Below are 16,242 nucleotides of genomic sequence, written 5' to 3'. Positions count from 1 at the left end.
TAATAAATATTTTTTATTAATTTGAAATAGAGATTCTTGGGCAATAGGGTTCAGATTTAAGTTGGCACCTGGTAGCTTTCTTTCCTTGCTCAACAAATATTTTTACAATACAGCAAATGCTGCGTTGAATTATATATTATAATTAATATTATTACTATGTAGGTAAAGAATATTGTAAATACTGTATATGTGTTGAAAATAAATATAAAAATAATATAATGAGATTAACCAGGTTTTGTTTAAATACAAGACAGTACAAAGTGAATGTGAACATAAATTTCCATTCTTTGGAAGTATAAATTACATTTCTGTGGAAATACTTGAAATAAGTTTGTTGCAGTCGAGTGTTTTCTTGTAAACGAATTGAATTGAGTTATTGACTAAGTTCGTAACACACGAGCCGATTTTACGATAGTCAATAAATATAGAGGAAGTGTAGGCTCCACATAAAATATTCACATAAGAAACTAGATTTTATAGGCCGCTTCGTAGATTTGGAATTAAAAAACACCAATGGAAGTTGATGATCCTGCACTATCATCAGCCATAATTTATACATGTTACAACTATTCTAACTGCTTCCTGCTTTGGGGAAAATAAATATTTTCCTTTGGAGTAGAGACTCTGGAGTTCAAGTTAAAACGTATTAAGAATTTTAGTTGACCTGGTAGATACCTGGTGGTACCAGTGACCAGGGAGCTGGTGCGTTCCTCGTTCAACGAATAAGTATCGCACTACAGCGAGGAAATGCTGCCAGCGTTAAAAGTACACTACCAAAGGGACCAAACTTTTTAAATCTGTTCTAAATTTCTTTTTAATAAATTTAAATTATTACTTTGTAGGTTATGTAGCATGATTGAATTATTCATAATATTTGCTTTTGCAATGACAGGGTTTTATCAAGTAAAGACCCATAAGAGTTATGGAATATTCCAGACGACTAATTTATCTTCGCATAATTTTCCAATGTAAATATAAACCAGAACCAGAAGTATTATAGTAGAATATTTTGCTATAATACTTCTACCGCTTCCATCGCGTAGTAGTTAATCTACATGTCTTAGCTTCCTAAACAAAAACGTTAAGAATGCTCATTACAATCCCATAAAATTACACAAAATTACACAGAACCCCTCTCTTGTGTCATTGTGGAGTTATGAAATATTGCTTTGAACTAAAGTTGTATGCTAAATATTGTTATTAAACAAACAACGGGGTTAGGTAATAAAAATTGTTAAGTGTTAAATATTTAAAGTACTCAACATTATTTGACTTAGGGATAGAAGGGTACAAATTAGAATCCAGACTGGACATACAGTTGTCCTACTATGTATGTCTTCCAGGGGTCAGTGTGGGCTACAAGTGTGCTCCAAGAACTCGGTTTCTTTGTACATATAGGATATGTGCGACAGCAAAGGCCAAGGTTGTTTGCGATACCAAGGGTCAAAACCAGTCTTTTGCACAGATCCCCGTTATCAAAGACAGCCTACTGAATAGTGACGACATACATACATATGTATGTGTTTGTAGAGTGAATTCACAGTAACGATATTGTGTATGTTATTATTTTTTTCTCGATATTATCGCATTGGCATAGTCTGTATAGATAATGTATGTATTTCTGTAAGTAAATAAAGTTTCGTGATTACTGCATGAAATCAGCTTGGCCATAAATTATAGATTGTTATTATGTTGTGAACTATTGTGTTTAAATAAATTACGTTGCATGTATATTGTATTGCTTGTATATAATTACAATTTGATTGCTTTGATCAAATACTTATTCTTAATATTTTAGAAAACAACGCTGAGTTTACCGAGGTTACCTAATTATACATTTATTGATAAGATCGTACGTAGTCAATATACCTCTGAAGTTTAATTTTAGTTGTGTTTGACTTAAAGAATACAGGTCAATCGGGCAAGAGGCTCACTTGTTATCAATTGATACCGTTGTCCATGGACACTCACACTGCCAGTATTCTTGTAAGATACTTTATATCCTAATTATATATATAAATTGAATCCTTTAGTCCAAACTTAAATATACATTTATAAAGAATCTTAAACCACATTTTTAAAAACAAAAAGTAACATCTTACTAACAATCTTTTGTTTTTTTTAATGCCTAATCTTAAACCATTTTTTAAAACAAAAAGTAAAATCGTACTAACAACCTTTTGTTTTAAAAATGCTTAATCTTAGGCAACATCGTCTAAACTTATCCTATGGTGAAACCGAATGTATTCTTCTAGCCCAACAGTAGTTTAATTATACAATTGTAAGTGTTACGTAGAATTTTTAGATTAAAATAATTAATATGTCAAATGGAAGAGACTAGCTGCCTCGACACAAGGAATCCTCGTGTGGAGTGCACGTTCTGTTTTAACCATACATCCTTTTTAGTTATGTATATATTTTTCTTCTAATATGAATAAACAAAACAATCATTTAACCACACGCATTCTTTTCTAATCAAATATTTTTAATTAATTTAATTTACTACTATAATTAATAAATTAAATAGCTAAAAAATTACATACAATTTCACATTCTGAGATATTATCGCGAAACCAAGTTCCAAAACCCTAACACATTGATATGAATACTCCGTGATAAGTACCATAAAATGACAATTAGTTGTTCATGTTTGCGAAGTATTCTTTCTTATCATAAAGTGTACACCGTGATTTGTATAGTGCGTCAGTTTCTATGGAAACCGGCTTTAATTATACATAATTTTCTTAGCAGTTTTAAACTTAATATATCAGTTAAATATTTTTTTCCCATTTGCATTCATTTCCAAATTAACACGGGATTGAATGATATAGTCGAATAGTATATAGATAAGACTGTTTGAATTGTTGTTATTTTAAATAAACCAGTGGCGCTACAACCTTTTTAGGTTTGGGCCTCAGATTTCTGATGTTTTCACGATCATCAATCCCATAGGTAAGTAGGTGATCAGCCTTCTGTGCCTGACAAACGCCGTCGACTTTTTGGGTCTAAAGTAATTCGGTTTCCTTACTATATTTTCCTTCGCCGTGCGAGCGAGTGTGTTATGCACACAGACAGAAAGGCTATTGGTGCATAGCCCGAGATCGAACCTACGACATCAGGGATGAGACTCACGCAATTAAGCCACTGGCCATCACTGCTCCCGATAAGTTATTATATTCAAGAAAAACTCTTTAGAAGTTAAAACGTCGTAAAACGTGCATTTAACTAGTCGGAGCGAGAAATAATTTAAAACATGCGATCAATTCTGTAGAGGTTATATTTAAATGTAATAACGTTAATATTTACTTACGTTGAGAACAGCACCGGGTGTGGTAAAATTTCTGTATGGCGGCTTGCGGTTCTTAATGTACTGGAAGATCTTGGTGCCCTGTCGTAGGAAGACCACCTTGTCGAGAAGATGGGGGGGCACGTCGTGCAGGCAGCGTAAACGCACTGAACCCCCGCGCCCCACCCACCGATCCATCTGCAGCTCCACCAGTACCTCCGTGTGGCCCCGACCTGTTGAAAACATCTTAGAGGTGAGGTATGTCTGTTTTATTATTATCTATATATATATATATATTTATATCTTATATCTTCTTTAGTTATTATATTGGGTTATATTATATTTATTCTTTCGCTGGCGAGCTTTCCCAACGCCTGTGGGTTAAAAGTCTTTACACCTAATCATAAAAAGTAATACTGCCCAATTACAAGTAGACTGCTTTAACGAAAATCATTCATCGTTCTCTTTTCCCAATATTAAGACGGAGAGAGACAAAAAAGTTCTTAAGTTAAAACCGAGCAATAATGGTTTTTGTGTGATTAATTAAAGCAGTAAACGTATTGTTTAGACATTGGCATTAAAACACCAATTCAAATAACTTCAAAAATTTATACAAATCTGTAATTATTTTTAAAGTATTCAGAAATATTCCTTAACTTAAATAGTCCATGTATTTGTAGTTCAGCTACAAATACATGGATCAAACAAAACATATCTACGAAGGGCGGAACGCGAAAGAAAATTGAAATCCTGTACATATACTTCTGCAACAATGTTGGGAAAGGTGCGAGTAATATAATTTGCGTTGTTGGGGAATAGAAACCCGCGGAAATATCGCATCTTCCTCGCGTGCCGTAAACCATTCCCGTGGCTGCCATTATGATTTGCACGGCTTTACGAGTTTCGCCTCGTCTATGCAACTTTCTACGTGGTACGCGGGGGTACAACACCCTCGCAATAGATTATTTCATTTACTTTGTATAAAGGAATTCATAATTTCTGATATTAAATTATTTCTGCAGATATTTGCGATGCGATGATTGCGATGCTCGCGAACTTTGTAATATAACACTCATAATTAAAAATAGTGTTAGAGTAGCAGTTAGGCATACGATCTTTAACCTTAAATTCTAACCAACTAACTTAACAAGCTCTCAAGGTGAATAAAACTATCATGAGGACACCGGCGTGTCTTAGAACCACAAACGACGAGAAGTTATATCGCCCTAAAATTATTTAAGAAAAGTAAAAATCTCTATTGTATCTGTGATATTTGAGTTGCTTCGTTCATTCACTATTTTCACTCATTTAAGAAAGAAGAAGAAATATTGTTGGCCTATCCGGAGTCGGAACTCCAAAACGTGAAAAATATTTTGTTGTAAGAAAACAAAACTACGTCAAATCTTGTGTATAGGGAAGTTCTAAGACACTGAAGTTCCACAAATAAATCTCTAATATTATAGAATCAAGTTTAGCATTTTGAATTTTTGTTTTTATTTTTAACAATTTATAATAATCAAGTTAAAAATTCCTGAACCGATAAAAAAAAACTTGAAATCAAGAATTTTTCAATACCAGAAGAGTATTTTTTTTTTAATTTCCGATATTCTACGTAAATGATGTTATGAATTTAAAAATGTATTAGATATATATTCGTTGTAAAGTAAAATATTTATATTGATTACATTATGAATAATCAAGCTAAAAATTCCTGGACCGATAAAAAAAATTGCAATCAAGAATTTTTCAATACCAGAAGAGTATTTTTAATTTTATTTTTTATTTCGGATATTCTACGAAAATGATGTTATGAATTTAAAAATGTATTAGATATTTATTCGTTGTAAAGTAAAATATTTATATTGATTACATTATGAAGGTAAGTGTGTATTTAATAATCTGAAAGAAAGTAATTAAATACTAAGAAAAGTAAGTACAGTAAAACTTTTATGATAACAAAAATATATCTATAGTCCGACATAGTAGACTATCCACTACCATGAAATCGGTATCTACGCGAGTGAAACCGCAGGGCATTGCTTGCTTACTTAAACATAGCGCAATTTTTTACCCAAGTAACAATTAATACATGGATTTCAATAAACTTTTTAAGTCCACAGACTATTGTATTATAGATAAGATCTATTAAGTGACATAGCGTGCAAATTTAAAACAGTTGATACTAATTTCTTCGTATCATGTGTAATTCAAGGTTAGTTGAAGGCAATCCAGTATTTTCTATGGTGAAAATGGTTTCATTATTCATTTAGTTTAATAATCCTAATAGAGCAGTCTTGGGTTAGTGACTTAAGCGTACGTCCCTCAACCCTGGATCGTTAGTTCGATCCCCGGTTGTGCACCAATGGACTTCCTTTCTATGTGCGCAGTTAACGTTCGCTCGATTGGTGAAGGAAATCATCGTGAGGAAACCAAGTTGCCTTAGACCCAAAAGTCGGCGGCGTGTGTTTGGTCATAAAACAGGTACAGAAATCTATTTCACCATAATTCGCTGTAGAGAAATGGATGGAGCGAATAAAGAACAGATCCAAATAGAGGGCTTAGGTCCATACCTCAGAACACCATGTTTTGGAAATAACAATAACAAATGTTGACTAAGCATATGTATAACAAAGCTAACACCCATTTTATTTGTTATTTTCATAGTATGAATTTTATATAATAATAACTACATATGTATTTATAGCGTTAATCTATTATATTTATACGTGAACAAATATATACAAACTTGTGAAGAACAGATCTATTCCTTAAAACCACCAATATATGGCGGTGTGTTCCCTACATTTATCCAAAGAGGGGACGGTTTTGAGTTGTCAAAAAGGTTTTTATTGCTACAAGATTTCTAAAAGGAGTTCATTTTATTAAATGAATATTCTATAGATCTATAGATTACATTTTGTTGACGATAACGACATATTTCATCTACAACATCTACATGTTTTAAATACTAATCACAATTCATAAAAAGTAGATAAGTCCAAATCTGATATATATATATATATATATATCTGTTCTAACATAAGTACTATTGTCTCTTTTCATCATAGCGTAAACATAATTTGAAACAGAAAGGGACGAATTAGTACTTTAACCACGTAATGAGGCTGATTTATTTTCATAAGTACATAACTATAGGTCACTTTTGAATTTAAAATAGGCTTCCATTCCCACTGTTGAACCTGATGAAGCTAAACCCTTTCTTAGTAGAAGTTTCTTTTCAATAAACATTTTTAATTTCGTTAAAAAGTTGTTGCACAAATTATGCAAACACTACAAATTGGACATTTCAAAAACTATAAAGTTCTTAAATTTTTTACAAATACGTTCGACGTAGACGAATCTTATAAATTTTAAATTGAAGCGAGTGAAATATATAGAATGCGATTTTTGCCGACAGAAATATTCCGCAAAAATTGTAATACCTTGAAAGCTTTCGTTTCGTGTTTCATTGTAAATATCTATTGTTAGTCTTTTGTTTCGTTACGAAAGAATGAACACTTGAAATAAAGAAATCTTTGAGTATAACAATCATCACTAGATCCAGGTTAGCGAAAAGCCTATAATATTATAGCAATGGTTCTGAAGATATATAAAATATACATATGTTATAAAACCAAATTCAATATTATCCGGATCCTATTTAAAATGTCAATGTATGTAATGCTAATATATCTACCAAACCTACTGTTATTCTATCTTTTTCTTCCAAATTATATTAACACTGCGATAAAAAGTTTAAATAAATAAATGCTATACGTACGTTCTCATATTAAACTCTGTTTGTAAAAATTTGTTGAATGATACCTTATTTTTGTCTTGTTTAATTTGCATACGTGTTTCACTTTTCTATATAATCTTGTTTTATTTTCTTAAAGGTTTTTAAACGAAAAGTATTTGATCCCCCGCGTTATATTTGATTCTGAATATCGAATTAAGAGGATTAAAGAACGAAAATAAATCGATCGATCGAGTAAAGGTTACAGGTCTTACCATCCTAGCTGCTGAGGTGTACGAAAGACAAGGTGTTGTACAACGACACTACTTTACTTGATCTTTAATATTAACGAAACTGTAAAAATTTAGACTCTGTATTCGATATAATTGATTTAACACATTGGTGTTAACCAACCTACCCAAACTAAGAAAAGAAACATGGATTTTCAAAGTCTTACAAATTAAAACTAGCTTTATTGAAATGATCTTTATTTCTATTTCCGGAATTACCATCATCACCATCACCATCACCACCATCATCATCATCATCATCACCATCATCATCTATTCTTAGAAGAGAGAAGTACTGCATGTACTAACAGAAAACAATATTTTTATATAAAGTTTAATCAGGTATTCCTATATTCTAAACTAAAACTTTTTCTTAACATGTGACAAGTGCTGCCTGCCATTAACATATTCAAACTCTAATAGTTTATGAAATCAATACCGTAGTAATCACTAAACTCGAATGTAACATCTCGCACTCAAAACGGTTCATTATGTTTCGCCGTAACTAACAAGGGTTTGAAACAGTTATATTTAACAGTGTTTTCTGCATAACTTTCGTAGACGCAATAAAGTAAGATTATTATCTTTACATTTGAGACTTTACGATCGTGCCGTTAAGTTTTGTTTCTATAAAATATGACGTAATTATAATTAAAAGACGTTTAATTATACAACACTTTACTTTATCGCTTCGATGTCAGCAACCGTGAAAAATAATTGTTCCGGACATTTAAGGCTGTCTGTTGCTATTAAAATAAGCTATTGTATAAGGTCATCCTATTTATAGAGAGACTTAGGCAAAGCGAGAGCTTTCAACAGCTACTTAATAATTTGAACCAAAATAACGCGAGCTTAACGCAATGCACTTGACGAAAATCTATATATTAATTAATAGCGGTAATAAATATAGCTAATTTTAGTCCAGATTAGTGTATTTTTATAAATAAATTAACAATGGTGAAAATGGTGAAAGGTTTTTTTAAATCTCTCCAGTAGTTTTTTAGTTTTTGTATTATAAACACAAATCTTTCCTATCTAGTTTAGATGTTACATTAAAAATGCCATTAATCTCGGTCGTAAATTGGGGATCTACTAATTTACTTCCGGGACGATTTGTTTTAAAGACAACCCTTTTGTGGCACATCAATCCTACTGGTCAAGAAAAAAAAGTACCATATATAATTATATATTTCAATGGTTCGAATTATTTACAATACTTTATTCTATAGCTTTATTTTTCATGGGCTCATGATGTTATCATTGTTGATATCATTGATGTTAATTGATTGTTCACCCATGGACACTAAATGCCAGAGGTCTTGCGAGTGCCTTGCCGGCATTTTTTGTTTTAGATCATGGGGCAAACGGGCAGGAGGCTCACCTGTTCTTAAGTTACCGCCTCCCATGGACGCTTTCAATCCCAGCTCACGAGTGCGTTGCATGCGTTGTTTAAAAATTGATACGCTCTTTTCTTGAAGGACCCTAAGTTGAATTGGTTCGGAAGTACTTCAGTGGGCAGCTGGTTTCACATAGTGGCGGTTAGCGGACAACACCGACTTGAAAAACGCTCAGTTGTGGAACGACGCACATCGAGGTGATACGGGTGGAATTTCGTACTCTGCATCTATACATTGACTTCTTAATAAGAAGAACATAAGCTTTGTATATACTCTTTAGAGTCTTAGCCTCAGTTTGCAGCCATTAGACAAACAAACAAGCCTTCTGTCTCACGCATATCTTTTAAGTTTAAGACATGTTAGACGCACATTTAAAGAAAATTTATTGTTGCAGTCGTGATTGGAATGCACGACCTCTGGTTTAGGAAACATACAAATCACTACTACAAAATACTAAGTCAGATATTAGTTAATTAATATTATAATAATTGTAGATCAAGAGTAAAGTAATTACAAATTGAAAAATATACGAAATGTGCCGGAGTAAAATATTTACTCGTTTGCTAGTAATGATAATTACGGCAAAGGATTTAATATGTACACTGCAATATTTGTTCACATGGAGTAAATATCCGGGAATACAAATGGCCAATAATTCACAAAATCTCTCTTAGTAAAAGTTGTGTTCAATAAACGCTCTTAGTAAATATTTATATTCAGGCTTGCTATTTGAAACCCCACAAGTAGTGCATTTTTTTGAAACTTTAAAAAAATCATATAAAAGTGTTTTTTTTTTGTTAAAAATGATATTATTATTATTTTTTGTATTAAGTAAGGGGCTGTGCTAATTGTTGCCCTTTTCCTTGATGGACCCTAAGTTAAATAGGTTCTAAAATACTTCAGTGGGCAAGCTGGCTGTTAGAGTGAAGATTCGGCATTTCAACTAACGAACAACAACATCTCGCGGGCCGCGTGCGGCCTAGGGCACCGCGCAAGCTTGAGAAAAGAGACCGGAAAGTATTGGACTAAGTATATGAAAGCGTTTACATATTTCACAGGTTCCTTACTAATGACTTATTCCCCTAACTCATAGGTGATGTGACCATTGACTCCATACAACGCTTATATACAGCTTATAATTAGAGATAGTCTTCTAGGTAATAATTGTATTTATATATTTATAAATATTACATATAGTTTAAATTATAATGTAAGTTTATTTGCAACTTTCATCCCTGAGGTTTTAATCCCAGCTGTGCACCAATGGACTTTCTAAGAGCACATTTAACAGTCGCTCATACGGTGAAATAATACATCGAGAGGATATATATCGGAATGACACAGAAGGCTGATCTACTTGTCTCTTCAAAAATGCACGTTACAGATACAGGAATCTGCGGCCCAGAACCAATTATAATAAACTACTTATTGCACAGTCCTTTTGGACGACTTATTATTATTAAAATAAGACTAATTTGTGATAAACTTACTTAAAAACATTAAGATGCCAACTTCTCTTATATAATTCACTATAGATCTCAGGCTGAGATTTAGAAACGAGCCTTCCGTATAACTCTTGTAAGTCAAAAACGACTACAATTTTTACTAACAGGAGTCAGCCTTAGCCATAAATCTCGATTCACTATTAATTTAGTAAAAAAAATGCATGTGCAACTGTCGTCCCGCGCTAATTATGCAACCTTCTCACGAGTTCACTCGACCTATGTCGACTTGACATATGTCCTTTTATGGATTATCTTGTATTCAAAAGTATTTTCATGCGCTCATAATTACATCTAATTAGTTTACGTCAACACTACCTTAATTAACACGTTGATCCGTTGCTTGGTCTTCTACGATATTATGTTTATAATAGACTTATCATGTAATAAGTCCAAAAAAAAAATGGTTTTGTACTTAGGTTCCTCGATGGTTTGTCTTAGGCCTGATAACATAGATTTTGCATTAAAAAATACGGTCTCATCGTGTATTTTTACAACCCAAGTAATATATTAATTGTGTACTTAGAACCATACAATGTTGCGTGGTTATCACAGTTTATATTTTTCTCTAAACCTTATGCTGATTTTTGTCTGTGTGTGTAGCAGAAATTTCTATTCTGTGCTATAATAACTTGTTCTGTTTAATATATTATGTGTACTGATCTACATCCCATCATTGATTTTTTTAATAACTTCTTCTTATCCGGTACACTCTTGACAGATCGATCGTGATCGTTATGAAGTAGTAATATTAGAAGGGGCAAATTTGATGCGCTTCACGTTTCGCCATTGTTTAATATCAGAGGTCATCCTGCTGCACTCATTGAACGTCTTACTTGATCTGGTCAGTACATCTCGTAGGTGACTTTGCGCGCGGTCTATTTCCTTCCACCTTGGACGTTAAGGTGTTCCATGGACTGATGGTATATTATTTTTAAATATAAGATACCATATGGCGGAAAGCGCCATTTTGTAAACTCTCATTACAGTAACGTACCTACTAAAATGGCATCCATTTTGGTACGTAGGCAGTAATTACTGCCTTGTAACGGCTGTGCCCTAAGCTCTTTTGCCCTTCTATCTTATTAAAAAATCAATCTGGTAGTGTCCCTTTAATCACATTTCATAATTAAGGTCGATAGTTTAGCAAAATATATGCACAAAATAAAGATTATCCGCGCACTTAGTAATCTCTTTAGCAAGTAACGTTCATAAATAATTTACAACAAGACACGACTGGCGCTTCCCGCTCACTACAGCCTCGCTTACATGTTGTATTAAACTTTACCTGAATTTGGATTTAGATAATGCATTCGAAAATAAAGGAAATTTAATTTAACGTGTAGCAAAAAACTATATTAAAACATTAAACAACCATAAAACAAAAGACACAAACAGTTACAATATCAAAAATTATGTCTCATAATTAAATACTCCTATTAAAAAATCATGGAATGATTTCATCTCGACGCCTGGCGTTCCACAACACAGCACTTTATAAGACACGTCCTGCCGCGCACCACCTCTTTGTGGGACCAGCTGCCAGAAAAGGGATTTCCCAACCGATACGACTTAGGGGCTTTCAAGAAAGGAGCATATCATTTCCTGCAAGGTCGGCACCACACTCACTAGCCTCCAGCATTGCAGGTGTCCATGGGCGGTGGTTATTACTATATACAAACGCCGACTCGTTTGCCTCCAGTGCCATAAAAAAATGTTCTATCATATGTATGCATAATTGACAATATAACATTCCATACATAATTAACTATATACGGTAACGGTTCTACGGAATAGTGAGTGGTAGAACCTATAAAAAAGATTAGCAGCTAATATCTCGTAATTCGTCATCATATGAGCGTTTTCGAAATTTAAATCCTCAAAGATTTTCATCTAAAAAGGTTTTACGCAAATGACCAACGTTTACCTCTCTTTAATCTCGTCGCTAAAAAGTAATGGATGAGGTTGAAGGCAAGCGACATGTGATTAATATTTTATAAAGTTAATATCAACGGTTAAGCTGTTAGTTATTTATGTAATGAATCGGATATTCATGTTTTACTACGTCACAGAACACAATTATAAATTCACGTGTTTGTATTACTTGAATAGGTAAATAAATAAAGTAGAGCTGTGTCGGTTCTATACTTTAGAGCTAATATGGTCATTCAACGGTTTGCACGATTTTCACGGTAAAAATCATATTTTTACAGTACGTAATTTTATCCCCGTAACCTGTGTGTAAATCTGAAATAAAAAGACTGTTTTTACGCCACGATGCGCAAGCGAGCTGAATTTGTGATGTGTGGTTCATGATTAAATATACTTTAAAACTAACCTACTAATATAGGACAAAATTCTAACTAACACAATTATAACCATATGGACTTATGATTGTCTACTTATATATAAAAAATGTGTGCGTGTACTAGTGTACACACATAAGAAGTGAAACTTCTAAAAAATACCTTATTTTTCGAAAAATGATCTACTATATGCAACTTTACAGAAATTGGTTAAAGTTTAACAAAAGCTTTTTACTATTGACATTACTACTGAGATTATTACAGAATTTCATTAATTGTAATATAATTATTACTATCATTGGTATCGTTATTATATATTTTTGTTCTTAATGGCTTCGAATGTTTTCGAATCAATCGTGGTAGGGACAAGAAAAAGCTGGCGTGTAACGGAATAATGTGACGCGCAACCGAATAATCTGACGGTATTTTTTTTTCCTACGCCGATAAAAAAGTTTCACTTCAATAAATTATTATTGTTATGTATATAAATATTTTCTTGTACTTCCTGAAGTCTTAAAATCAATAACTAAAAATATATTGAATATAGTTACGATGTATATAATAAAATAGAAATTCCATCTCATAATAATGTAGGCATGATTAGTGTAATCGCAGACTGTATTTTAATTATGAAGAAGTTGAAAATTATTATTTGGAAAATGTAAAAAAATTGGTAAAACCATGGTACACCAACCAAGCTACCAAGCAACCAACCAAGCAGTGGATGCCTTTAGTCGAACGAAGAGTACTTTATGCTGCTATACCTTCTTTAGTACAAACTCCATAATTTTTTTTATGTCATAGAATGATGCTAAGAATTACCGCCACCCATAGTCACTTACATTGCCAGAAGGCTCGCACCTTTTTTTTATTATGGGCTCCGGGAATCTCTCACACTCTCTCTCTCGAAAAAGAAAACAGGTTTTTAGTCGAGGCAACGAAACGTTGAGGTACAATATTTTTATTTTATACATATTATTCTTCTATGAGCACTAGCGTTTAAAATAGGCCTAGCCTGTATCTTAAACGCGATTTTTATTTGTATATTTTATTGTTATTTGTACCTCACTTGTTACTTACAATTTTAGCTCAAATGTATCTTGAAGAAGTATGTTTTACGTATGATATAAGGAAAGTTAAGAACGTAACTTCTTCCACGCTTGCCAACTTGTTTTCCTGCAACTTTACAGAATGAAATACAATTGCAATCTGCATCACACATTTCTGCTTTGATTAAAACATAGTGTGGTAGCGTACTTTTTATGTAATGACTTATGTATTTTGTTTTATTTAATTTTATATACCACGGAAGTGCTGTAACCCACAACAAAGTAACGACCCAGTGAGGGGGCTAGGGTCTGAACTTTTTATTTAATAATTTCAATACTAATTAATATTGGTTTTTTTCTGATGATGGATGGTTATTTGCCACATAAAGAATAATTGTATATATTTCAGATTAAAACTATAGATGTTCCAGAGGTATTGTCGTAGAAATAATTTATTAGTTATAAAATTATAAATGACTCTTCATAATTCTATAAATGACGTTTTCAAATGATAAAAATCTTTATTTGTATAAATATTTACTTACGAGAATTTATTTTGTGCCAGCTGACGCTGATAAATCCGACGTAAAGACGCTATCAATCAAATAACAAGCAGGACAAACATTTGTTGAGGGACAAGCTACGGGGACAAATAAAATAAACCTATATTTAACAAAATGTTACAAGTTATTGTTGGCTCAATAAATGGGGTTTGGCCAAGTTTCATATTGTAAGCAATACTTTGTTATTCATGTTCAGCGTGGGACTCTCGTCCCTGAGGTCGTAGGTTCAACAATCGGCTGTGCACCAATGGACTTTCTTTCTATGTGCGCATTTAACATTCGCTCGAATAATGAAGGAAAATATCGTGAGGCTTGCCTTAGAATGAACGGAGTGTCGACGAAGCAAGACAGACACATGGGACTGATTTACCTACTTGCCTATTACATTGACAAATGATCATGAAGCTGATATAGAAATCTGAAGCCCAGACCTAAAAAGGTTGTAGCGCTACTGATTTTTTAAACATTTTTAAATGTTTTCTGGTGACCTGTTGACAATCGAACCGAGTGAACAACCGTGTTTTGTGTTACATTCTCACCTCTCAAATAAAACGTCATGTAACACAAGCGAAAAGGATACATAGATGTTCTGATCATATGTCCCACGGAGGCTACGTTATCCCAGTGGGGTGTTTGTGCTTAAACCAACTAATTACCGTTTCTAATTAAAACACCTCTGTACTCTAACTTAGTAACATAGTGTTCAATAATATCACGCATTCATGCATTTGCTACAATATTTTAAGACAATACATTTTCCTCTCCATAATTGTATTATGTATGTCGACCAGTCGCCGAGTGACCGCGTTGATTGCGCAAACACGACCTACTCCCAGTCACATCCATGTTCAGTGCTCTTTTGTTTCGTGAATTTGTTTACTTGCAGCCATGTCTCGCATATGCAAAGCTTCTTAAGTAATCAAATATAGAATAGAACCAACCTTTGCTGTTTTTCCGTTTTATTGTGAATTTGGCTGAATATGTAAGAGTTTTCTAAATGTACTTAAAAGATTTTCGGTGTTGTGCGATTTTCGATCACCATTATATTGTATGCTACTATTTTCATACAACTTTCAGGAAATATTTCAGTATTTAATCTCTCGCAAGCATTCATCATTACAGTTTCTAGGGACATAAACCTTCCGACAAACGAATTATGAATGCATATTACACTCGAAGTGGGAGGCAAGTTTGTAGATTTATCTCAGTGAAAATAACTTCCTTGGTTGAAAAGCGGACAAGAAAATGATTTTCAATGCAGTGAACTTGGTTACAGTCATGAACTTGTCTGACCCTCCTTTACTAAAGCAGCATATTCATCAACGACGTTAAAAAAAATGAAAATAAAAATAAGTTATTAATAGACAATTTACAAAAAAAACGCGTCTCTCACACAAGACCGTCATAAAGTAGAATTTTTCGTCGTGAAAGTACACCCACTGGGTCATAAATACGATATGTAACAGGAAAACTGCGGAAAGATTGGAACCCTTATTAAGCTCATTGTAGTGTGCAATTCCTGCAAAGTCGTCACTCGCATCTTAGTAATTAATCATGGTAAAAACGTGAGACTGATTACACACCCCACATATGTGATGTATATGAATATATAAAACTTCTAACTTTGAGAAATGTATTAATTGTTTTACATACCGGGAGTTTTGTTTTTTTTAATAGAAATGGGGGAAATGGGGGCAGGAATCTCACCTGTTGTTAAGTGATAACGGATGTCGATGTGATACGGCAGGAATTTAGTATTCTGCCTCGACGTCTTATAATGAAACTCAGTTAGGAAGTTGATGTTGTGTTGTGGCTTACTAATAAGTAAACCCATGGGTAAAAGCTATCATATTGACTAGCAATTCAGCCACAGTCTCTCCATACTACGTGAAATAAAAAAACGCAAATAAACAAACAATAGGAAAAATATATAATAGTGCGGTATTTTCTTTTAAATACGCGATACCTATACTAAATTATCTTATACTAAAAGAGTCCGGGAAACCTTATTAAGCTTCCAATACACAATCGAGAATGTCATGTGAATCGTCTTGATAGATCATTGTCATGAAGGCTTCATTTGAATCTTTACCACTCTTTACTTTTTTATTGC

At 33.1% G+C, this 16,242-nt stretch overlaps 1 protein-coding gene across 1 annotated transcript in view; it reads right to left on the bottom strand.

The window, feature by feature from the left end:
- Window positions 1–16,242, bottom strand: part of LOC123708365 — a 50,946-nt gene that overhangs the window by 15,860 nt on the left and 18,844 nt on the right. The window contains exon 2 of the mRNA XM_045659041.1: window positions 3,311–3,519. Within this exon, the coding sequence (XP_045514997.1) occupies window positions 3,311–3,519 (209 nt within the window). The remainder of the gene's footprint in view (window positions 1–3,310; window positions 3,520–16,242) is intronic.

The sequence above is a fragment of the Pieris brassicae genome, chromosome 4 (assembly GCF_905147105.1).
Source record: "Pieris brassicae chromosome 4, ilPieBrab1.1, whole genome shotgun sequence".
NCBI lineage: Eukaryota > Metazoa > Arthropoda > Insecta > Lepidoptera > Pieridae > Pieris > Pieris brassicae.
Note: the sequence above shows the minus strand (reverse complement) of the source record. Positions and strands in the feature narration are given on the sequence as shown.